General features: G+C 41.1%; 1 protein-coding gene across 12 annotated transcripts in view; it reads right to left on the bottom strand.

Moving 5' to 3' along the window:
* Positions 1 to 25,255, bottom strand: part of cacna1g (calcium voltage-gated channel subunit alpha1 G) — a 320,435-nt gene that overhangs the window by 60,852 nt on the left and 234,328 nt on the right. For all 12 annotated transcript variants that reach the window (XM_087845313.1, XM_087845314.1, XM_087845309.1 and 9 more), the window contains 6 exons: positions 24,058 to 24,396; positions 23,740 to 23,919; positions 23,265 to 23,365; positions 15,882 to 16,005; positions 8,895 to 8,963; positions 5,128 to 5,312 (listed from right to left, as the gene is read on the bottom strand). In XM_087845313.1, coding sequence (XP_087701439.1) covers positions 5,128 to 5,312; positions 8,895 to 8,963; positions 15,882 to 16,005; positions 23,265 to 23,365; positions 23,740 to 23,919; positions 24,058 to 24,396 — 998 coding nt within the window. The remainder of the gene's footprint in view (positions 1 to 5,127; positions 5,313 to 8,894; positions 8,964 to 15,881; positions 16,006 to 23,264; positions 23,366 to 23,739; positions 23,920 to 24,057; positions 24,397 to 25,255) is intronic.

Below are 25,255 nucleotides of genomic sequence, written 5' to 3'. Positions count from 1 at the left end.
AGCTGATGTTTGCTGGAGCCACAGCTGCAAAAAAGCTGCTGGTCATGATGTCGGTTTGGTTATCTGGTGAGAGGGAAACATGAAGATGAAACCAGGAGATGTCCTTACTGAATCATCAGAGCTGAACAGGTGATGGAGAAACAGGTTTACCTTTTAGGTGACATAAATGAGTTGAAGGGAAGTTATGAACTGTTTCTGAGAGACAGATAACCCCAGGATCCTTTTTAGGTAGTTGACAGCTGGTAACTGTGCAGGTGCGGATCTAGCAAAGTTTTGCCAGGGGGGCCAGGTAGGGCATTAACAGGGAGAGGGGGGCACAAAGAAATACTTTTCTTTCTTATTCTCATTTAAAATGTCTGGCTTTTAAAAAATAATTATCTCAATCTTACAACAAACGATTGATGCATATATACCATTAAAACAGTGTACATCACTGTCACAACAGCGTTTGTTTTCATTCAAAGGCTTTATGATTTTTCCTATAATGGTGGGCCAGTCTCTAGTCAAAATGCCCGGGCCGATTTTTTGTCCCCGTCCAGCCCTGTATGCAGCTCATCTGCAGTCTGGTGTTACCTACATCTCCCTATTCAGAAGGCAGAATTTACGAGCATCACGACTGCAGTTTTTGTGTTGGATGTAAAAGGCGCACATGACGCTGTGACGTAGGCTAGAATCATGGCAGCAGTCAATGACGGTCCAGCCGTGGAATTTCTCTCGTGGAAATATGCACATTATCTTTTCCTTTCTATTGGTAGGTGGCACAGTGCACTTGTGGCAAGTAAGCAAGCTAGAAGACTGGCAAAGTTATGGAAGCAACACATTAACAAGAGAATTCTGAGTAAAACCAAAGTTACTTTCCCTAGTAACTAGTTACTTTGAAAGTAACGAGTAACTTGAAGTAACTGAGTTACTTTTGATAGAAGTAACTAGTAATGTAACTAAGTTACTAATTTAAAGTAACTTACCCAACACTGCTAGTACCTAACTTCTTCCTTACTAGAATTTTGTTTTTTGTATTTCCTTTGAGCCTCTAGATTTGGCAATAAAGCTGCTTTTTAGTTAATTATCTCTGTCTCCAATGGCTGCACCTGGGTCCTGCCCAACCTAAATAATCCAGCTTCTGCACTATGTAGCAGCTATCAGTGGTCCTGCATCTTATGCGATTTGTTTTTTTGTTTTTTTTGCTTAAATGGAGAGGAAAAGTTAGCTAGTTAGCTTGTTTAGTAGAGGGAGTATTATTTGACAACTAATGTTGATGTTCATACAACATCCTGTTAAAGTTTGAAATGATCTGTGCCAACACAGCTACAGGCATCACTGCTCAGCTGTGTCTGCATCTTCCTAACGAGGCTGGATTAAGCTTTTAGCACTTCAGTATTAGTTTTAGTAGTAGCTAGCTTCAAGAAGCACAATTTTTTGCTAATAACTGTTTCGCTTCTGAAGTCAGTGTTGTCATCTTCCAAGCAAAGTACCGAGTACACTATAATCTGACTATACCGTATAAACCAGAGCAGCAAACTTATAGCTTAATATAGCCCTTACTGCTGCGCTCCTTCTTATGGATTAAAAGTTAATAACTTAAAAATGATTTTTGGTATTTCTTTCCTTTACTTCATCTGCAGCCTCAGCAGAGAAGAGAACCAAGCTCCACAGCTCAGCTCTTTCTTCTTCTCTTCTTCTTTTCCTGTCTTTTCTCTCTCCTTTGCTTTCTGCCTCTCTTTGTATCGAGTCTAGATCTGCCCGTCGTTCCCTGCCATTCTGCATCTCCGTCAAACTGGTGACATCATGCCCGAAGGAAATTGTTGCCCTTTGCTCCTAAAAATATTTCCCCCAGACTCAAAATGGGTCCAATTTCCTCTTGTAATTGTTTCATATTTTTTTCTAATCTGACTTTAAAACCGTTGCTAGCCCTGTTAATACAAACTCAGCTGTCATCTGAGGATTAAATAAGGCAGGGCGCATAATATGAAGACTTCAAGAGGATTCAGCGGCATTTAGAAACAGGTGACTCTCTTCAAGCATTCAGTTTGTCACAGTTGCACCAAATTTAATTAGGAAGCCACTCATTTGACAGCAAGCTTATACTTTTAATGTCACATTACCATTTCAGTAAGACAGCACCAGGGCTGAAGAAAGACTGAATTTTTTGCATTGAGGGATTTCATTAGTTACAACTTCATCCCACAGTGTGACTGCAAGCCCAAACATATATCCATAATGAATTATCCACAGGAAGATCACGGGCCTTCTAAAAGGGCACTCACAGTGATTCCCCTGCCAAAGCCAGTGCCAATGCAAATGCCAGTGTCAGTGCCAATGGCAATGTCAATGCAAAAGCCAATTCCCTGTTTAGATTTTTCTTTTTCCTTTTTTTTTTGCAGAGAATAATTATGGACCCACACCAAATTCCACTCGGTCCTTCATCTGCCCATGCTTCACTTCACCAACAAGATCAGTGCAATTCAGCTCAGTAGTTTTGCTGACAAGACTGCACTTTGCAAGAAGTTGCTTATGAATCCTCTAAGGTCTAAGGCAGGGGTGGGGAACTCCAGGCAACTTCATGACATGTTGAGCAGTAATTTTTGGCCATTTGGATGAAGGACACATCTAAAACCTGCAGGACACCGGCCCTTGAGGCCTGGAGTTCCCACACACCCTATCTAAGCTGTCATTGGTGATAACTCTAACTCATACAAACAGAAAAAACCCAACACAAATATAAATGGAACAATTTTTAGTGCATGTCAGTAAGAATGGTTACGTCCTTGGTCCCTGATCGAGTAGACTTGAGAGAACAATTTAATAAAAACAAAAGTTTCAAATTCTGGCTAGGATTGGCGTCATCGCCAATAATTTAGACCTCAGAGGGTTAATGAGATATCTATTTAAGACTTTTTTTTGCAGCATCCGTAACCGTTAAACAGAACATGCACAAACCGGTAAAGATTAGAAGTTAATTACTTGTTACAATAGTTTAAAAGGGACTATATTTCTCATTCAACCCACACAATCCTCAGTTTGCATTAAAACAGTCTTTGCTGTTGTAGAAGGTTTTACAGTGACTGATAACAGACACTTAACTGTTGTTATATACTAGTAAACGCTGCTGATACAGATACGATGTGGACATTAGGTTAATCCAGTTTTGAGCATAGTTTCTTTTAAAAAGAACAGCATTGTAGCTACTAAACTACTGACGCCTACATGTAGGAACATGAAGAAAACACTACAAACAAACCCCAAACCAAGTAACTTCTGAAGGCTGCAATGTGACAGAAAAGTGATGAAAAAAACATAACTTGGCCGACTAACTGGAAATTCACCTGGTTTAATTAAACCCAAACATTACAGAACGAAGTCAAAGACGAAAGTAGCGCTTTGAACGCAGGAGAGCAAAAGCAGTCTCGTCAAAAGATTTCACTTTCATGTCAAAGGTGAAAGTTAAAAAAGCAAAAGGATGGGGGAAAGAGATCAGTGCTGTTCAGCGGGTAAATTTGGCAGGATGAAAATGAATATTTGATTTTTGTGCTCTTCCCGAGAATGGTGATAAATATTCAAAAGAGGGCAAAGCCTGGAGAGCTCCCCTTCACGAGATGAGACATCCAAGAGGCTGCATGTGTACAAGCACACACACACACACACACACACACACACACACACACACACACACACACACACACACACACACACACAAAAATAGATAAAACTCAAAGCAGTGCAAATATTTGGAAAATACAAAAACTATGTTCAAATCTGTGATTTCTGATTTATTTCCGCTCAATTAAACACAACTGTGAAATTGTGTGCATGCTGACATTAACATGAATGCATGCTAAAATAAATGCATACACACATAGACACACACACACTGACACACTTGCATCTCCTTACTCCTTTTCCACACTTTCCACTCACATGATCAACAGGACCTCTAAATAGAAAAATATTAATATATTGGACTCTCCACCTTTTGCTTGTAAAAGTGAAGAAGGTTCTAGGATCTAAGGAGCTTGCAAAGAAAAGCGTCTGGACTTCTTTCATTTTCTTGAAGACGTTTTACTTCTCATCCGAGAAGCTTCTTCAGTTCTAAGAGCAACTGGTTGAGATTATCAAAGCTTCTCAAACAGTCACTTCATAAACGCATGGCACAGCATAGAAGAGCCATCTCGACGGGACAAGACTCGGCTGTCCATCCTCATCTAAAGGACAAAGGTCACTCTTTCAAAGATGCCAACGTTCACATTTTGGACAGAGAAGACAGATGGTTTGAAAGAGGAGTGGAAAAGCCATCTGTGTCCACTGTGAACAATCATCTTTGAACAGAGGTGGTGGCTTATGACACCAACTGTCTGCCATCTGTAATCCAGTTTTGAGATCCCTTCCCAGACGCCTTGACGCCCACGTCCTGGACCATCTGACCTCAGTAAATCACATGATAGGGTGGGGCTAGGTTTCACAATGAGCTCACCCAAAACCTTGGCTGATTGTGACCTACACAGCTTGGCTTGTGTGATTAGGTTGAGGATCAATAGGGGGTCCATGACCCTCTTGGGGACACTCCCATAGGGCTTTAAATCTGGGAATCTCCACCAGTTGCTCTTAGAACTGAAGAAGCTTCTCAGATGAGCGGTGAAACTTGCGATGCTTTTCTTTCCAAGCTCTTTAGACTACGATGAGCTGGATGACTAAAAACCTTCACAGACAAGTTTCTTGGATGAAACATCAAACCTAAAGTTCAGTTTCCTTCTTTTTCTCAACCTCTCAAGAGTACCATGACCACACAGAAACTCATTATCTCCATTAAAGTAAGTCTGAGTTGGTGTCAACAGTCCTGACAACCACAGATAAACAACTGCATATTGTCTGTGGTTGTTCACGTTCTCAACTATAAGGCATTTACCACAACTGCTTGCTCCAGAAGTACAGTACTGCATACCAGCTTGCTGTGAAGCTCAGATGAAAAAAATGTGCTAATGCATCAAAAGCACCCATAACCATTTTACAGCAGGCCAGGAATATCAGCAAATACGTATATTGATAAGAAGTATTGGTGTCAATGCTGTTATCAATAAAATGCTAACAACAACCATCCCCAGGGGAAGTTATCTATGACGTTCAGTCACTTACCGTAGCGGTCTCAGAGTTCTCAGCAGCCTCAGCACTCTGAGCATGCCCAGGATCTTGGTTTCGGATTGGGAAATGAGAGACACCAGGATGTCAATAACAGAAATCATGACGAGCATCCCGTCCAGAATGTTCCAGCTGCTCCTCAGGTACGCCTTGTCCCCGAAAAAAAAGCCCATAGACACGATCTGGACAGCAAAGAAGACCACAGTATGTTACTATAAAGCAGAAAGCACTGAGTTTAGACTGCCGAGTGCCAGTTTGGTTTGGATATTAGTTCAAATGAATTATTCACCATGAATATAAGTGGCTGAAAAATGATACACGAATCAGTAATTTAATATCTATTTTTGTCAGTGTGGCTGCAATTTGTTTATCAAGCCAGTGTTCTATTTATTAGGAGTCGGTGCTTAATGTCCCATACGCCCAGCTTATTGACTTAGTGAAGTGACTGTTTGTGTGGCAGTGATGATCATAAAAGCTGCAAGCGCTCCAAACTTCATGTCTATTTCCATAGGTTTCACTCATCACGTATTCTGCCGATGAAGCGATATGCATTCCAGAACATTATTCCCTGAGATCAAACTTATTAAATAAGGCCAAGACAACAGTTTTTGCATCATGCAGTTTCACAATACTCCAACTGAAAAGATGAGAGGCGATAAGATTGTTTGTATAAGTCGATACTAATCAATATAGCGGAGAATTAATTAAAAAAGGCTGCTACAGAGGCCTTTGTTTTTGATTTGGACTTGACAAGGCCATTGCGACACTTGACTCTCTTCTTTTTCAGCTGTTCTCTTGTACATTTTCAGCTGTTATATGATGAGTTTGGGAAGCTCATCTTGTAACCGGAAGGTTGCCAGTTCGATCCCCAGGTCTGTCTGTCTTGGTTGTTGTGTCCTTGGGCAAGACACTTCACCTGCCGCCTACTGGTGTTGGCCAGAGGGGCCGATGGCGCGATATGGCAGCCTCGCTTCTGTCAGTCTGCCCCAGGGCAGCTGTAGCTACAACTGTAGCTGCCTCCACCAGTGTGTGAATGTGAGAGTGAATGATTAGTGGAATTGTAAAGCGCTTTGAGGGTCTCGAAAAGCGCTATATAAATGCAATCCATTATTATTATTATATTATGATTATAAGCTTTCGTTCTCAAACACATGGCCTCACATTTGACCCAAGAATACTTTGGCAGTCCTAGGAGTTTATGGTCGACTCAATGGCTGCAAGGTGTTGATGTCCTGTTGCTGTGAATCAAGCCCAAATCATCACCCTCCACCTCCGTGCTTCAGAGCTGAAGCATTTGTGCAAATATTTGGTTTTTGCTACATATTATGGCCAAACATTTCCACTTTGGACTTATCTGTTCAAAACATATTGTTCTAGAAATCTTTTGGTTTGTTCAGCTGCAGTTTTCCTCAGCTGTGCTGCCATAGTCTTTTTAGAGTGAAAAGGCTTTCATCTAATAACCCTTCTAAACAAGCCATAATTTTTCAGTCTGAAGCATGTAGTGACTTTTTAGTTTTTAGTGTTTTTTCAGTTTCTCTGAGCATTGCACAACCGGACCTTGATATGTATTTCCTGGGACATCTACCCCAGGAAGATTAGCAGCTGACTCAAATGGTTTCCCCTTGTGAATAATGTTTCTCACAGTAGAATAATGGACTTGTTTGTAAATTCCCTTATAACCCTTTCAAACAGACAGACCACACAGACCTAAGTCCTCCAGATGTGCAAACTGCCAAACAATGTGCAAACTTCTGGTTTTATGGAGGTGCTCACACTTGCTGATGATCAATTAGTCAAGACCATTTGACTACGTGTCAGTTAGTCTGCCACTTACTTAATTCTGGCTGCTACTTACCTACGGAAACAGTTACACAGCACTTACTCACACAATGCTTCATTTTCATTAAATAAATAAATGTACAGTGATATGGTCCTGGGTCGGTGACCCAGTGTTTTTGATTGTGTAGTTTTACTTTTGATAGTTTTTTGTATTATGACTGTTGTTTTGGGCTTCCTAGGGTTTAGTTGTGTTCCCTCTGTTTGGTGTCTTTCCTGCTTGTGTATCCCCTTAGTGTAGTAGGTCTCTGTGTTTAGTCCACGTCTCTGAGTCTGTGTCATTACGTGTATGTGCTTCCTGTTTTACTTTGAAGGTCTCTGTCTTATGTCAGTGTGTTCTGTTTACGTTTCACCTGCCTCATCAGCTGTTATGTCTCCCAGGTGTGTTTCCCTCCGTTTTCCCATCCCCTGATTACTGGTGTGTGTATTTATAGTGTGTGTTCACCCGTCCTCGTTGCTGGTTTGTCTGAGTTATTTGGTGTTTTCTCGTCTGTGAATTCTCTCTGCAAGTTGCTTTCTTTCGTGCTCAGGTTTGTTGTTTAGGTTTTAGTTTTCCAGTGTAGTTTATGTCTAAGCTCGGTTTTTCGCCACACTCTCCTTTTGTTTGTTATCACTCGGGTTCTGTGTCAATAAAGCCCTCTTACTTCACTGCATATCTGCATCTTGGGTCCTTTGTTAAATTCACACGACTTGCTCCGGCAACCCGTGATAGTACAGTATATGAATATATAATATATAATATTTAAATACAGTCACTGCTAACAGCTCAGTCACCTGAAGGCAACATGGGACATCAACTACACACTAAACATCTGTCAGAAGTCAACAGGGGTAAAAATACAACGTGTAATATTTAACAATGCAATCTATTTTTAATATGAAAGGCTTCCACTCCGTGTTCAGCTGTTTTTAAAAAATTAAATAAAATAAAAATGGTTCAATAGACTTATTATACCTATAATTGAAACACGAGATAAAAGAGTAGACGCATAGTTGTTTTGTTTTTTAAGCTAGAATGTTTGATTAGATTTCATTTTAATTTCCTTTTCAAACTGCTCAACGTTTAAAAATGCTAACATCTTTCATGCTAACCATTCGCCACTGTTACATTTTTGCATCACACTCAGATTCCCTGAGCATTAGATGATAGAACCAGTGCTCTGTGTGTGCGCATTTGTGTGCAACCCCAACGTTTGTGAGTCGCCGGGACCGAAAATAGAGAAAGAGGCTTTGAATGAGTGACACCGATGAACTTTCCTCCCCTCTGCCTCCGCGAGCTCCTGCCCACGCCGCCATGGACCTCCATTCAAAGCTGGGCCATTTGAATACTGGCGAGACAATCCTCCTCTTAGCATTATGAAACTGCCCTCAGAAGGTGTGCATTCACTGTCTGTTCACCTCTCTCGTTCTCCCCCTCCCCTCCCTCCCCCTCCATATGCCCACTCTGTTTTCTTTTCTATTATGGAATCGTTACACTCCATGCAGGTATCATGCAGACTCTGTTATCGCTACAGCTTTGTGTCTTGGTGGTTTTGGGAGTGCGCTTTGGGTTTCTTCTTCTCATGCAAAACTCTTTGTTGTTTTGTTTGCAAACACCAGGGTGTCATATCATTTTCGTTTAAACTTCAGAGCAAAGTTGAGCAAAGTCGAGCTCTCGATGCGAGGCAACCAGTGTTTTCACGGCACCAAAATAACCTGACCTACCAAATATTTTGAGGCACGATAGCTGAAATCAACAAAGTGAATAAAAACAGGAGTCAGGGATAACTTCATGGGAGAATGAACAGCAGATATTTTAGTCTTTAAAAGGGTAAAAGTAAGTATGGAGTATGCAACATCCTCTCACACAGTGGCTAAAATGAGCAAAGCCTTTCACAAACTTTGCACTGGGGTTTAAAAGGTATTGTTGGCAATTCAGTGTGACTCACCTTTACAGTCATCTCAGTCACAAAGATTGCTGTGAAGATGTAGTTGGACACTGTCAGGAAAACCCGCTCCTGCCAAACAAAAGGGAAAAGGAAAAAGGAGAGTGAGAGAGAAGCTTCATTGAGCGGAGGTAGTTCTCATGAAATGTTCTGAGCACCTTTTTTTTTACTTGTTTGCTTCTAAGCTGACTAGTGTACAGCTGAATAATGCATGAGAGAGCTGCTTTCCACATACACTATCTGAAAACATGTTTGTACAAACACCCCTATTGTGCGCTCTCTAATGATAGCTGGCAGGCAATTATAAAGTTTACTTTGTATTAAAACAACATGAAATATTGAAACAAGGGATCTGATTTGGTATTTACGCTCGCAACCTTATAAGAGCGGTAAAAAAAATGTACTCAAATATCGCATAAATCCCCGAGGGGTAAAATTCAAAACAATAAATGAGATCAAATAAAAGGAAAAAAAGGAATTTTTGTTTTTTAAAACAATGCAATGATAGAAAAACTCTTAAACTCCCTGAATAAACAGCACTACACTGGGAACAAGTGGAATAATAACAACAGCACACTTTAAAAAATTGTTCTTTTAAATACAATTGAATGCTGAAATCACTGGTGCCTTTGAGGAGTCTCTAATATGTATGGAAAGGTAAATAGCACAGGAATGGTTATTTCAGTTATTTTGTGTTGGTGTACATTACTGTGCAAAAGTTTTGAGTCATCATTCATTTCTTTATTATTCTGTTTCCAAAGAAACTTTCTTCATTACTTTTTTTAAAGAGTCTTGAATAGTAGTTCTCCAGGCTTTCACAGTTTTCTTTGGACATTGGCTGCTTTTTCACTCAGTTTTAGTCGGGTCCTTTTACCTCATTTTCAATAATGTTTTGTTTTATTGTGTTTGTTTGTCAAGCCACTTAAACTGACCTATGAATCATTCAATCACAAAAACGACGCCTAACTCAAGGGACGAACAAACGTTGTGTCAACTTAGCAAAACACTTCAACCACTTTGTACCTAAGAGCCTGTTGCAAAAACACATCATTTATTCCAATTTCCTTTATTGAATCTATGAAAAGTGGCAGAGACAACACAATGTGACAAACATCAAATAGTACATCTGCACCATCACTGTGATTCCCAAAGAGCTATCAGCCATATCTTGGCATGCTGTGCAGTGTGTCCTGCAGGAAGTGGAAAGCCTAAAACCCTATCTAAAGTAGATGAACAGTATCTGAAAGTCATGTCCTTAAGAAAAAGGGAAAAAAAATCCAGCAAAGATTTGACACAGGGCCTGAAAGATGCATCTGGTCTTTCAGGTGATCCATCTACTATTCATCTAGTGGCTATCAAGCAGCCGCTGGGGGATGAACAATGGAACAAATGCCAGGCAATACAAAGAAGAGCTTTGAATGGCTTTCAAGAAGCCTGGAGAACTATTCCTGAAGACTACATGAAGGAGCTGCAGGAAGGAGCGCTTTCGCAGATCATTCATCCCAACAGCAGTCAGACTCTATAACTCCTCAATCACGATGTCATAAGTCACTGGACATTGTGGACATCGACGGTCACCACTTCATACATAATGCACCTTCTATGTGTATGGACGTGTGCAAGTATATGTGTATGCATATGTATACATATGTGTGTACGTGTGTGTGCGTGTACATGTCTATACTTATAGATATCTAATAGAATAGTTCAATTTATGTCTTGCATATTTCTACAACCATATCCATAATCACATACTGTGTATGCTACCGTTGTATATAGTTTATTATCTTACTTATTTTATATTTGTTTGTATTCTTTTTTCTGCTATCTGCACCTGAGCTGAGGTAATGCAAAAATGTCCCCACCGTGGGATCAATAAAGTCATATCTTATCTTATCTTAACTTATCTTATCTTATTACTAGAAAGCTTGTGGCTCTGGCTTTCAAGTTCATTATAACAAACGTAGGTTGTTGCCTTGTATTCTGTAATCCATGTATAAGTCGCTCCACCTACAGCCCATTGTTCTAACAAAATGCAAAGAAATGAAGGGGAGCTCATGACTTTTGCTCAATACTGCATTTTCTAGTTTTTGGGAGAACACTAAACACACGCAAGCAGTGTGGCTCCACTGTGATCTAGACTCCTGCAGTCATTGGTGTTTATTAGAAGGATGATTCTTTTTACTGTCACGATACAATGAAAAGTGGAATTTTGAGAATAAACTACTATCATGTTGAAAAAAACTAATTATTGTTTCTAAAAACACAGTCATATATTACAAAAATAAACTGTTTCTAGCGATTTCACTAGGAACAGTATTATACTGCAAAGCATATTTTCAGTATAATATACATTATACTGCACACTGAGCGTTTAACTGCTGACAAATCACACTGTCAGCACTTCACTGTAAGTTAACTGTGAAATTTCTCACAGTGAAACACACACTGCTTGTGTTGAGAAACAACAATTACAGGCTGAAATTGGCACTTCACCAATTAAACAAGCATGTTGCATCAGATGCTTTATTTTTTCATGAGAGAGAGAGTCATTTTCAAAAACAAGCACCATTAATTAGTTGTGTGTATGCACACAATACAACACCATATCTCCATCTATACACAGTCATATCATTGCGCTCCCATGCTCCTCTGTTGCCTGAAGCAGTATCTCTCAGTAGTTTAGTGTGTGCGCATGCAGGAGAGGATGGGAGCCTATTTACTGAGCTAAACAAGGACTGAGGAGAGAAAACAAGCACGAATAAGATCCTTTCACTGAGTGCTTGTTTACCCTGCATCCCCTCTGTCTGAGGAGACACGACCCTGTCCTGCCGCTGAATGCACATGTGTGCGTGTGAGCGGGTTTAGGTGGCTCTCTTTCCCACGGCCTCCAACCACCATCACACATACTCAGTGGAACGCAAAGTTATGCACACACGTATAAACAGAGATGGCAGTCCTGTGGCGATTTTTCTGAAGTCTCTGGGAACGTCAGGCATGACATCACTGGGAATGCTGTCGTAGCGAGGGTTTATAAATTCCAGTCTTGACATTAGCCATTCCTGTTCTCTGTAAACAAGTGTTCATACCTCCATTCATTACAAAGCAACAGAAATTTTGATGTCAAATTTTAAAGTGTGCATAACTAACTAAGACTAACGCTGCAAAAAGTGCAGTTTGTTCTCAGTCTAATGTTCAATTCACTTTTATTTATATAACATCAAATCAGAGCTACAGTCACCTAAAGGCTCCTTGTATTGAAAGGTAAAGACCCAACAATAATACAGAGTAAATCCCCACAATCACACAAACCTTATGAACATGCACTTGGCGACAGTGGGAAGGAAAAACTTCCTTTTAACAGGAAGAAACATTACATAATATATCTCACTTAGCCAAGCACTTTTTTTAATGTCTAAGTGCTTTTGTCTAAGAGGGTTTTCACAGTTGCTGTGTTTAGTTTGTTTAAATCAAACTCTGGTTCGTTTTTTCCTTTTATTGTGGTTCGTTTGTGCAGATGTGAACACAGTGAACACATCACCCTCGGGTGTGGACCAAAAATAAAAAAACTTTAGGAGGTGGTCACGGCACGTTTTCAAATTAACTCCATAGCAGCTCATTCATGGTGTAAGCAGGTGACCAGACCCCGATCCGAACCAACTACCAGGTTCAGTTTACTAGTTTGAGCTAAAAAAAACATCCCATAGCCTCGGATACTGTGTGTTCTGGGATGCAGCAAGTTAGTATAAATTTCCTCTGTGTGAAAACAAACCAAATCACTGGAAAAAGTTAAAGTTTACAAACTCATCAACTGATTTGGGCCAAAGTAAACAAGCTACAGGTGTGAAAACGCCATAACATTCACACACATTTACACTCCAATGAATACATCAGATGTGTCTGGCCAGATTGGCCAGATGTTTCTAGCCAATAAGCGGACTGAATGAAAAGAAACCAAACCACAGAAAAGTTAAAGACATAAAACATAAAGTCGTCCACTATTCTGGACCACAGTATGTGAACTATAGGTGTTTAATGCCCTAAACACACATTTTTAAGAACCCTGTAGAAGAAGAAAGAGCCAACATTTTGTAACTTTTAGTAAAAATTGCAGGTTGCTGCCCACTGTAGATACCAGAAATACAATGGTAATAAATTTGGTGACTGCCAGAGGTGAATTAAATTAGCTAATAAAGCTTGTTTTTGTTAGATACTTTGACTGAGTTAATATTGGGCTACCTTTTAAGTGTTGCAGAGCGTTAATTGCCCTGATGCATGCTCTCAATCACTGGAAAAGGAAATCCCAGAAAGTTGATTCTGTTCATTAGCATTTAGCATTTTCAACACTGCAGGAGAAATGCCAGCACAGGCATCCAGTATCCGTAGTTTCAGGTGCTGCACATCTCGTATCTTCACACCATAGACAATTGCCTTCAGATGACCCCAAATGGCCACCATGGTCACCACCCATCTTGAGAAGTTTGCCCCCTCACATATACTAATGTGCCACAAACAGGACTTTAATATCACCAACCATATAGCAAGCTAAATAACGGCGATATACAGGCAGGCTAAATATAGTGTACTAGCTGCAATACTGCAATTAACCAGTGTCATTTTAGCTAGCTAAATGGCAAAAACAAAGATGAGTCATCTTTCATTTCACTTGATCATATCATCATAAAAGATGAGGCAATACACTTTTGTCTATGTATATTCTCTGGGTCTATTTCTCTACATCTTGGATATATGTTTAGCCTAAGGCAGGACAGTGACAGGAATCCGGGCACCGTCAATAGGAGTAAAGCACCTCCCTGTTGCTTCTTAACCTTCATCTCCGGTGGTGGTGGTGCTGTTATTCGCAGTTCAACACCTGGAATCTGGTTTTCCTGACCACAAGTCTGGTCGTCAGAATCAGACCCAGTTTGAAGTAATGCTAAATATAGTGGCAAAGCCCAGCTATGACCTAGAGGTGCTTTGCTTAGCCATATGCCAGTAAAAGCAAAACCCATTACTAAACACTTTCAGTAGGTGATTTACACTGGAAGCCCTTTAGAGGTTCAGTGCCTTTCTTTTCTTTAAAGGAACTCAGTATCATTAGTTATATAATGAACACCGTGTAGTCATGCACATAAAAAAACAATCTTTCATCACATCCTGTGTATAGCACCACTTCTATCTTAATTCTGTATTTCTTAAAAGTTTTTGTCGCTGTGTAGTTCATTAAACATACAGCCCAGGGAATATGAGAAGTGTCACAAATGTGGTATTGTCATAGTTTAAAAAAAAAAACAGACAAATTAATTCAGGCTACATTTTGCATATACTTCACAGTGATTAACTGTTTATAGCCATTTACACCTGTTTATACTGTAAAGCACTAGATATGTATTTTCCCAGCAACATACTGTTGTTGTACTTTTCAGAGGGGCTGCTGTAAAATCAGCTGGTAAAAGTGCTGAAACACAATGTGGATCAATCTGCATGTGCTGAGAAACAGCAACCAAAGGCAGAAACTGGCATTTCTCTTTGTGTCTAGCGGCACTTCTATCTTAAAGTGGTCTGGAGCGATGACGCGGCCCCTGAAAACTTCGATGGATCGTACATTATCCTGCTCACGCTGATATAATTCAGTTTAGAGCTCTAGACAGTGATGCATTGTCCCCTAGCTCAATTAGAAATAATAAATCATAATAGGTGCTATAATCATCCTCAATCATTTCCACTGAGCTACAGGACGACAGTATCCAGGCAACACACAGCACCAAACCAAAACAGTAATGGACCGCAAGCCAAATGCAATGCGAGTGACATAACTTCCAGGACAATAAACTAATTATGTAGCGTGCATTCCACGCTAAAATGTTGTGACCGAGACGCTTTATCTCTGACATTTCTATTTAAAGTAAATTACATGTGTTGTGTCAAGTTGGCGCAGTGGGGTGATGTAGAGCAGGTACTTTCAAAGAGTAGCAGAGTGATAAAATATACATGTTTGGATGTTATAAGCCGATTCACAGTCGGCTTCATTAATTCAAAACAACCCGCAAAGGCAAACAAATGGCATCAAGCAATGACCACCCAGGCAAATGAGGTCTGTAGCAGTAAGCATCGCAGCTCGCAACTGTAATGACTGCTCATTCACTTGTTTGAGGCTGTTTGCTGCGTCATACATTTCCATCTCATTTCAATAACGACTTCTGGGTGCAGGCCGGACACGGCGGCCACTGCAGGAAGCTGGCGAAATATATGTGCATCTGAAAATACTGCTCTCTGATGTGAATCCTAGAGCGGCTGCTGCGCTGGATTTCGCAGACGTGAGAGGGGAGAAATCAATGCTTGTGTATGTGTGCGCGTTCCTTCTGCCTTGATGAGAACGGGCAGCCTGTGGAGGCAGCCTCCATTTGTTAAACATCTCCTTTCCTGGACATTAGCCACGTACACCAGCCCACGGATAATTGAATCAATTACGACAGCGCTGTCTCCTCCGTGTTTCAGTCGCAAAACAAGCAAAACGCCACGTTCCAGCGAGACTGAACTGCAATTAGGCCGATCCGTGGAACACCTCGCCCAGCGAAGGAGAAAAAATAAAAAAATCAAACAGTGATAATTATTGTGTTTATGCATGGAACTTCTGGGCCCGGTTCTGCTGTTATTGCTGGAAAGGACACAGAGTTAGGTGTGTGTTTGTGTTGCTGCAAGGCATCCAGCCAGTCCTCTGTTTGAAGGGAATGGCACATTAGCGAAAGAGGTGATGTTGTTGATGATGTAGTGCAGTAGGTACAGGGGTATAGCACAGATTACCCAAAGTTGCTGGCTTGCAGTCAAACAGGAGTGGTTCCCTGTTAACACTACGCTCCACTCCATTTCTCTGTGTAGAAAACTACACACCTGATTCTTTCCAGGCGTTCGTGTTTGTCTGAGCAGAGGTTGGAATTCCCTTTTGTCTTCCTTTATCTACCTACCTACCTGACATGTTGTGACACTTACAGCACTTTTGGAGTCGATTCTAGGCCTCTCCATGGCGATGGTGATGCAGTTGAGGAAGATAATGACCAGCACGATGTGGTCAAACATCTTGTGGGTGATGATCTTATTGCACAGGATCCGGAACCTTACAAATAAAAGGCAAAAAGCAAAGAATGGACATTTCTGTGAGAGAGGAAATAGGCTTGGCATATACAGTAAGAGTACGTAAAGTGTCCTATTTTCCTTAACAGGACATTTCCTCCAATCCATCCACACTACAGCCACAGTATAGCCACTGTTCACTGTCACATGACTGCCTTTCTCCTCTGAGCCTGCAAACGAGCACAGTGACCTCTGACCACCACCAGTAGGCAGTAGGTGAAGCGTCTTGCCTAAGGACGCAACGACTGAGAGCCTGGGCTCGGACCAGCAACCTTCCGATTACAAGACGAACTGCCAACTCTTGAGCCACAATCGCCCCACGAGCACAGTGCTTCAGAGATAGACAAACAGGCTATATCTAACTGTGGACACACGGCAATAAACATAAGGATAAGAACAATATTACATTTAATAATAATAATAATAATAAATAATACAGTTTAAAAAATGTATAAGCATTACAGAAATACTTAGAACAAAACATGACAAACGCAGCAACTTAAGCAACCAGGCATGGGTGCTCTTTCAACTATATCAGCAACTGGAATTACAGCAACATCTGCAACTAACCAACCTGTACTGCATTTAGAGCCAAACAGAGAAAACAAACATAGCAGCTCACATTGCAGTCCCAAAAACGTAACCGGCTACTGCAACTGCAACAAAACCTGTACAAAAAAAACCCACCAAAATGTGGCAACACCTTTAAAGACTGAAGCAATTCAATTTACTTTACTACCTGCAACCAACAATATCTACTATGAAACTAACCACCAACTGGAATTACTGTAATAGAAACGCAACTTATAATTCCAACTGTGCAAGGAAAAAAAGTGCTAAAATTACAGCAACACCTTAAACCAAACAGAACATCTCATGGAAAAAAATCATCCATTGCAACTACGGCAACAAAAGATGGCAATCCAAGAAACTTACCCAGCTATGGGAACTATGGCAAAACCTTTAACAGTATGTTGCAAATCCTGCAAATACAAATTCCATCAACAGTAAACCAACTGCAGGAATTACAGCAACACCAATAACTAATCACAGTGACTAATCAAAGTAAATCAGTTACTAAAATTACAGCAACACCTCCTGCAACTAAACTACCAACACAAAACAAAAAATATAGCAGTACCTGCAACCTACAACACCAACTCAGCAACTACGCCAGCTGCTGCTAATCTTGCAACTAAGATATCTATTGATACTGCAGTGGCACATGAAAAAACAGCAGCCTTAACAACTTAAACAGGTAGTGTAAATACAGTACCCATCACAGCGGATAGCTGCCCCTCCCTGAGCCTGGTTCTGCTGGAGGTTTCTTCCTGTTAAACGGGGGTTTTTCCTTCCCACTATTGCCAAAGTGCCTGCTCATAGGGGGTCATATGATTGTTGGGTTTTTACTGTATTTACAGTACAATATAAAGCGCCTTATGGCGATTGCTGCTGTTATTTGGCGCTGTATAAATAAAATTTAAAATAAAAAAACCACATTGACTTCTGGAACAAACCAGAGACTAAATCAGCCTCTTCAGCTACAGAAACAGTTTTCAGTAAATAAGCAAAGACTGCAGCTTCATACGTTAGCTATTACAGATACATCAAAGTGCAGGTAGCGTTGTTATTGTAGTCGGCTGGACTTTGATTTTATTTAATAGCTGAGTTGATGAGATTTTGGATCATTGACTTTGTGTCACATTTTACAAGCACTTCAAGTGTGTTTCGTCTGGGAAACCCTCAGATTTACAAACACTGGAGCAAAATGTGCAGTGTTTCCTCTGAACTGCACTGGCGTAGACGTTTTAAAGCGCCACGAAATGGTTCTGCTCATGCTAGTGGAGGCGTGTTCCATAAAACCTGGAATAATACCATGTGCCGCACAGGGCATTCATAAGAAATGAACATCTCATTTAATTTAAGAGCGCTTGTCTCACGTACAGTAACTCTGTAATGAAGAGCTGTAGATTTAGGAGTCATTAATTATGCCTTGCTTTCATTACACAACATGAAAAGGTTCTCGTGGCTTTCGGTTTGTGACAGCAGGGAGAAAGAGGGAACGCTTGTTATGTATGGCAGCAGGGATTAAACTGTGCATCAAATCCACTTTGATGCCTCGTATCAGCAGAAGTGTACAGCAGAGGACAATATTGTGAGGCTCAGATCTGGATTTCAGGCTCTATTTGGCAATACAAGCATCGCTGTGTTGACACTTGCTGCATTTGTGTGGCACGTGTGTATGCGAGTGTGTTATTCATTGTCGTACAGGCTGTGGTATTTCATATCTGTGTGCAAGAGGCTTAATGATAAAGAGTTTGTGTGTTTTCCTAAAGTGGCGTAGCAGCTCTTCCTCTGATGTTAGAAGAGCTCATTCTCGGGATGTGAACATTCATGTCAAAGTCAAATAACCTCCTCTTCTTCAAAATGCACACTAAAAAAACCTGCCACTACAAGATGAAGTGGAAAATGCTCCGTTCGAAACACTCGCTGACATCTTGGTGTTTGTATGACAGGATTTCGACGCGAGCTTGAAGCTTTGCCCTGAGATGATATTTACTGACCTTTTGAGTTTTCTAGCATCAGAACTTTTAAATGACAGCTGACATCACTGACTTATTCATTGCAGTTAGTTTTAGCTTTTCAAATGTCACAAAGAGCATCTGAAAACTCCTCTCTTGTATAAAGCTTTGAAAGTCCTTTTTTTAATCCCCTGAAACTGTTGATGGTTCTGTAGACTGGCCACCATTGTTAATTTGAATGTACAAGAAATAAAGGTTAACATGATTCATTACTCCAACTTGTGGTACAAACTGGTTTTCAGGTTCAGCTTCCAGGTTCAGCTTCAGTTGATATCTCGTCAACACAGTACGGTGGTCCCTCATTTATCGCGGTAGTTAGGTTCTAAAAATAACCCGCGAAGTAGCCAACTTAATTTTTTTACAATTGTTATAGATGTTTTATGGCTGTAAAACCTCTCACTACACACTTTTTTCTGACAGGCTCAAACATTTCCACACTTTTCTCTCTTGTTTAACCTCTTAAGCCCCAAGCCTACCTGATCTCCTGCCTTTTGCCCCCGTATCAGGGGGCGTTGGGGCTTAAGAGGTTAAACACTCTCAAAGTTCAAAACTAGAAAAATAAGTCCAGTATTACAGAATGAAACCAAAGGAACCCGCGGTTGCCTTTGATGGTGCAAAATGTTTCGTCGACATTTTTTGCATTTGTTTGAGAAAACTTACAAACATACAGTACGGCACTTCAGAGTCACACTGCTGAACACTTTCTGTATTGTACAGGAGACACGACATGAGATTGATTGACAATGGTCTACAGCCAATCAGTACGCAGAACAAAATGGGCTGTAAAAAAAAGAAAAGAAAGAAAAATCAGCAAAACAGCGAGACTGCGAAAGGTGAACCGTGTTATAGCGAGGGACCACTGTAAATAAAGTCAAGTGCGGTGTGTGATTGAGTAGTTTGCAGAACCACCTAGCACTGATAACCTGAACTAACCTTTATATGTATGACATTAACAGTCTGTCATGTCATTGTCGAAGGATTCTTCTTTACATTATTGCTTCATTTCACTTTTCTTCATTTGCAGGCATTTGTGCAGTTATGCCCTTAAGATCCTGACACAGTATTTCAGTGAGTTTGACGTCTGGGCTTTGACTGGGTCGTTTTTTGGTCCATTTGTGACTATTGTCCTGTTGCATGAACTCATTTCAGACAAGTTTTAGCTGTCAGAACAATGACCTCACATTTCACTGTGGAATACTTTGCTACTCAGAGGAGTTCATGGTTCACTCAGTGACCACAAGGCATCCAGGTCCCATGTATGCAAAGCAAGCCCAAATCATTACCCCTCCACCACCGTGCTTGACACTCATTGGGTGTTCAATTAGTTTGTGCATTATGACCAAACATCCCCACTTTGGTCTCATCTGTCCGAAGGACATTGTTCCAGACGCTTTCAGATAAGAAATGTAGCGGGTCTGCGCTGGCATGGAAGTGACTGACATGGAAGTTTACAGCACAGGGTTAAGAAGGGGTTTCTGGTTACGTCATATGTTATGACGTAGATTTCCTGCTGCACTATAATTCAGGCATTTCCTAAGCATCACGTGGCTGCTACCGTAATTCCCAGACTACAGAGTGCACCTGATTAAAAGCCGCATGCTCTAATTTTAGAAAGAAAATCAATTTTGTACTTGTACAGGCCACACCGGATTTTAAGCCGTATGCGTTTCACTCGTAATGTGAGATATTTACACAGAAATATTACACGTGAGGCTTTTTAACGTTTAATTTAATCCATAAGGTAACATAAAAATACAAAAATACATACTGCAAATGCTTTTTTCCCCTCGAACAGCGCCTGTAACACGGCTACCTTTAAGTATACGTACGTATCGGTAACACACAAATTACGTTGCTTATGAATTTTTACGGAACAGCGCACAAACAACATTACAACGTCTCTTAAGAACCGGTAAAAATATATACCGTATATATACTACTTATCAATTTTATGTGTCTACTGTTACCAGGCAAAATGTTTTTGGCCGCATGAAACAAAAAAATGCATTAGCCGCACGTCAGTATAAGCCGCAGTGTTATGACCCGAAAATTACGGTACTTAACTTCTTAATTTCTGTGGAAAGAGTAAGGGCTTCCTTAGTTTCTCCCTGTGAAAACCTTCTTTTTTTACATGGCTATTATGTTTTGGACATAAACTCACAGTTTTCTCACATTCTGCTCACAGCTTCAAAATTCATATTTTTCAGCATACTTGTACATTTTGTCAATTGAGTGTTTTGTTCATGCCCTTTTTACAAATTGCACTCACTTCTCATAATTCCCCTGCCACTTTAACAGTGTAGGTGGTAGACTGGCTGGTCTGCTTGCATCCTCTGCCTTAGTTTTTCATGACCTCTTTGTAGCTAAAAAAGACAAAATCCACTTATGCTAATTACTCAGTTCTTCTTGTGTGCATTCCAAAGAATCCACAGATATAAACCGCATCCCTTCCTGTGTGCTGGATGATTGCCTTCCTGGAAAGAGCTGACGGATGCTGGGAACAGTTAACATTTTCTTCAACCTGCACGGGTACATATTTCCTGATAGTGGAAACCAGCAACACACACACTTAAAAAAAAAGAGCCACACATCTTTGCTTTCACTATTTAAAGGAATTTTAAAACCTGCTCCCTGCTTCCTGTTTCTTCTATTGTTGCCTGTATCTCACTATCTGCTGACGTGTCAGTTCTCCCACAAAGTGCAGCCTTCTTTTGGGTTTAATAACAGTCTGTACGGGCCCTGCACATCTCTGGTCCACATGTTGACAGACCACTGTTCTTTCTTACCGCGAACATGTCTAATCGCTGTGACTGTACCTCAGTCTGCCTGCACAGCTGGCCCACTCCACTCATTAAAAACTTCCCCTGCAGTAATTATCAGTAGCGGCAGTAACAACAGCGTAGCACAAAAGCCAGGTTGAGGTGAACTCGGGTCCATGTGAAAGCTGCTGGAGTTTGACCTCCCGCCGTGCTGCTGTCTCTTGATGTGATTGTGAGCACAGGCAGGCGTCTGCGGTGGTTCAAGGCCAGAATGGGCGCCACGCTGAGCCTATGTCCTCGGTGTCACTCTCAACGATGGCCAGCTCTCGCAGCCCGCTGTGACTGAAAGCCAGCTAGAAGTCCAGTCTGAGTCAAGCTCCTTCAGTTTTCTTACTACTCTAACAGGAGCAGAATACATGGAGCTTTTCTTATTAACCTTTTCTAAATTATAAGATATGACCAACAGAGAGGAGAACAAGCCACAGTTTTTAGACTCGCATATGCACTGTAGCTCTCCAACACTGAACAGACGGGAAATTATCTCTAATAATATGGACGTACACTAGCTTTCGATCTTAATTTAAAGCATATGATAAAGTGTTTTGTTTAAATAATGTATCAGTCAGTATAACTTGAGTTTAGGATCAACTGTTGTTCACTTTATGAAGAAAGCAAGAAATACCAGAATTTTCTGCATAGTAAATCTGCTCCCTTAAAGCTCTGTGCCTGAATTATACTTGGTTACATTCACACAAATTAGCTCAAATGAAATAATTATATATATTTTTTGTCATTTTAAATGTTAGTGAACCAAGTGGATCAAATTCCAATACAAAAAGAGCTATTTGACTCGTCGGTAACAAAAAAAGTCCAAACATTTTAGGTGGAAAAAAAAACCTTTGGATAAATGTGGATCATTTGAGGCATAAATCGCTGCAAAGTAATTAAAATGCTACATCAAAATTAGTGCACAACCCAGTGGTGTTAAAGCTACAGCAATGATTTCAGTCAGAACCAAACAAACACAGCCCCCTGATACCACTGCAGGAAAAAACACAAAATACACATACCATATAAATACACAAGCTGAAACGAGTAACCATGAGTATGATATATAGATATTATTTAAACTTTTTTTTTTAGTTTACTGAGTCTTTAACACTCCCATTATGCTTCCAAATTCATCATTAAATTAAAACGATCACAGCAAAAGATTAAAGCCTCTTCTGAGTTGAATTGGCTAAACTACAGCTCCTGTCATGGCGGGTTGTTTTGGGATGTTTAATTAGCGTGTTGTTGTGGCTGGGGCAGCAGGCTGGGGGCCCGGGTGTTGCTTAGTGTTGCCTTCGCAGCCACATCTTCTGAACAGACAGCAGAGACGCTCGGATCAAAGCTCCAGAAGGGGAGGAGGAGTGAGGAAAGAGGGGGCGAAGTAGAAGGGGAGGGAAGCGACAGATTCAGCACGTGGCCAAGATAACATGCAGCACTCAGAGGGAGAAACTCCCTTCCTCCCTCTGCTCCCGCTTACTCACCCCCTGACATGGCAGAAATACGCAGATAAAAGAGACTTCTGAAGCGAGAATGTAGGACGGAAGAGGCGCTGATATCGGCAGAGGGGGAAAAAATGCTGATGCGGTCGCAGTGCGGTTAAGAAACTCTTTGCCATTTTAATCAGCATCATGGGATGTCAGTCAAACGCAATGGTAAGACTTGTTTCAATCTTTTTTTTTGGTACGCTGATGGCTGCGACAGTAGAAAGCTGCTTATAAGCATCTTCCTTTTGGAACAACAGCGTTCTGTGCCCAGGACAAATACGTAAAAAAGATACTTTTATGGCAGAAAAACAAGAGGGCAGGTCAAAGATCTATAAGTGTGGAGGTGATCGGAGATGTGAACATTACCTTGACTCTGAAGGGAAGAGGTAGAGCGACCAGGTATCTCTCTGCTTACACCACGCCGGCTGTTTTTTCTCCATCCAGCGGAGCAACCTGGCAAAACGACCCTGCACGGAGGAAAAAGTGCACAGTACATTTATTATTCATCTGCACACGACTTCCTGTTGCATATAGTGAGCCACAAGCCCGTTCAAGAGTTTCTGAAATATATATGCTTAAAACCCTGTTTGGTTTATATGTATCATAGACAGCAATGGAATAAACAGGGTTCAGTGAAATAGGCAAGAATTAGAAAGATATGCAATATATGCAAATTTATTTGAAGACTTTTAACATGCTTAACCGATCAATAATCAGTTTGGCCTTTGCTTAAAATTCTAATAAACTTTTTTAGCCTAATTGCTAACCTGATACAATTATCTGGCCTTAGACCTGCAAGAAAACCAGTCATAAGAACAAGCCCACTTGCACGGTGACTGACCAGGTTCACCTCCTCCTCTGCGTTCTCGTCTTCGGTGTTCTCCTCCAGCGAGACGTGTGTGGGACCCAGGACTGATGGAGATCCCTTTCCGTTGCAGTCATTGTGTTCTGGGGGCCGCAAATGGCTCAGGGAGGGGGGTCTGGAGCTGTGCATGCTTGCTGAGCGGTACCGGTAGGGCACCTACACGAGGTGAAAAAAATGTAAATAAAAAACTATGGAAACTAATTTTAAGTTACGACTCCCAGTCAGGTGTCATACTGCCCATGAATCTTAACAATTAGTACGAGGTTTAAACTGATAACTGTTAGAGGGGTCTACCTGGAGTAAAGCATCAGGTGGCAAATCCATTGAGCTCCGAGTCTCCACTGACTCCATCCTCCTGTGCCTGGGCCCTCTCTGCGATTGGGACATGGAGTCCGTCCTGGCCAGTGATGCATCATCTTCCTCCATCAGTCCACCACCTCCTTCTCCTCCGCCCTCCCCGTCTTCTGAACTTGAGCCACCCTCCCCCGACAGAAGCGACCGTCGCTCCCCGGACTGCCTCTTCTGGCGTTTGTATGATGGAGCACGACCCAGGCTGTTCCAACTGGATCTGCGGCTTGTCCGGCCACTACCGGAGCTCCATGGGGCATAAGGGGAAGAGCTCCGGACACTGGTCTGGAGCAGGAGGGTTGCAACAAACGGGAGGAGGGTAAAAAAAAGTCACAAGTGTAACTGCATAGTGCAGTTTTAATTTTGTGGCTTAGTGCTTTCAGCTGAATACAACCGACGAGGCTTTGCGTGAGGTGAATTTAAGTGAGATTCATGCTGACAGATAGATAGGAGCAAATGTAGGTATCAACATAATCTGTCAGTCTTTCATCGTTGTCATCAGTTTGTCAAATAAAGAGCAGCAGTGGTACCAATAAGTTGACTGTGAGACTGGCACACAATTAATCATCATCAATCATTATGAACCCACACATCATTAGACCATACAATGTTTTTAGACGCACATTCTGGGGGAAACAATTGTCTGGAAAGGGGTAAATTCTGGCATTTATCACACAACACATGTGATATTGATAGCTACGTGACAACTTGGAACTGGATTATTACCCAGCAGTAACTTCCAAAAGGTTTAAAAAGGAAGCCAAAATGAACGTAGGGTGGTATCAAAAATTAAACTTCCTCTAACGGCCACTAGAGACTCACTTCAACCCCACCAAACTGTCAAACGCCATAGACTTTCATTTTAATGAGCATGTTTTAACACTGGCACAAAAATCGGGGCTAGTGTGTATAGCTAAATTATGCCTTCAAGCAACATACTGGGGGTCTTGATGTTGCCTTTTTTTGCTAGCTAGTAACAAAGTAAGTAACAAAGTCTAGCATGTTGCTAACCAAGCCAACTAGCTTTTAACAAGTGCATAGTATAGTTTTGAGTCAATTTAAATAAATTCAGTTTCATTAACTTTGTGCCAAATCACAAAACAGTCACCAGTAGGTTAATATTATAAGGTAAAGACTGTACACT

This window comes from Neolamprologus brichardi, chromosome 8, assembly GCF_056152115.1.
Source record: "Neolamprologus brichardi isolate AB-2024 chromosome 8, ASM5615211v1, whole genome shotgun sequence".
Classification (NCBI taxonomy): domain Eukaryota; kingdom Metazoa; phylum Chordata; class Actinopteri; order Cichliformes; family Cichlidae; genus Neolamprologus; species Neolamprologus brichardi.
Note: the sequence above shows the minus strand (reverse complement) of the source record. Positions and strands in the feature narration are given on the sequence as shown.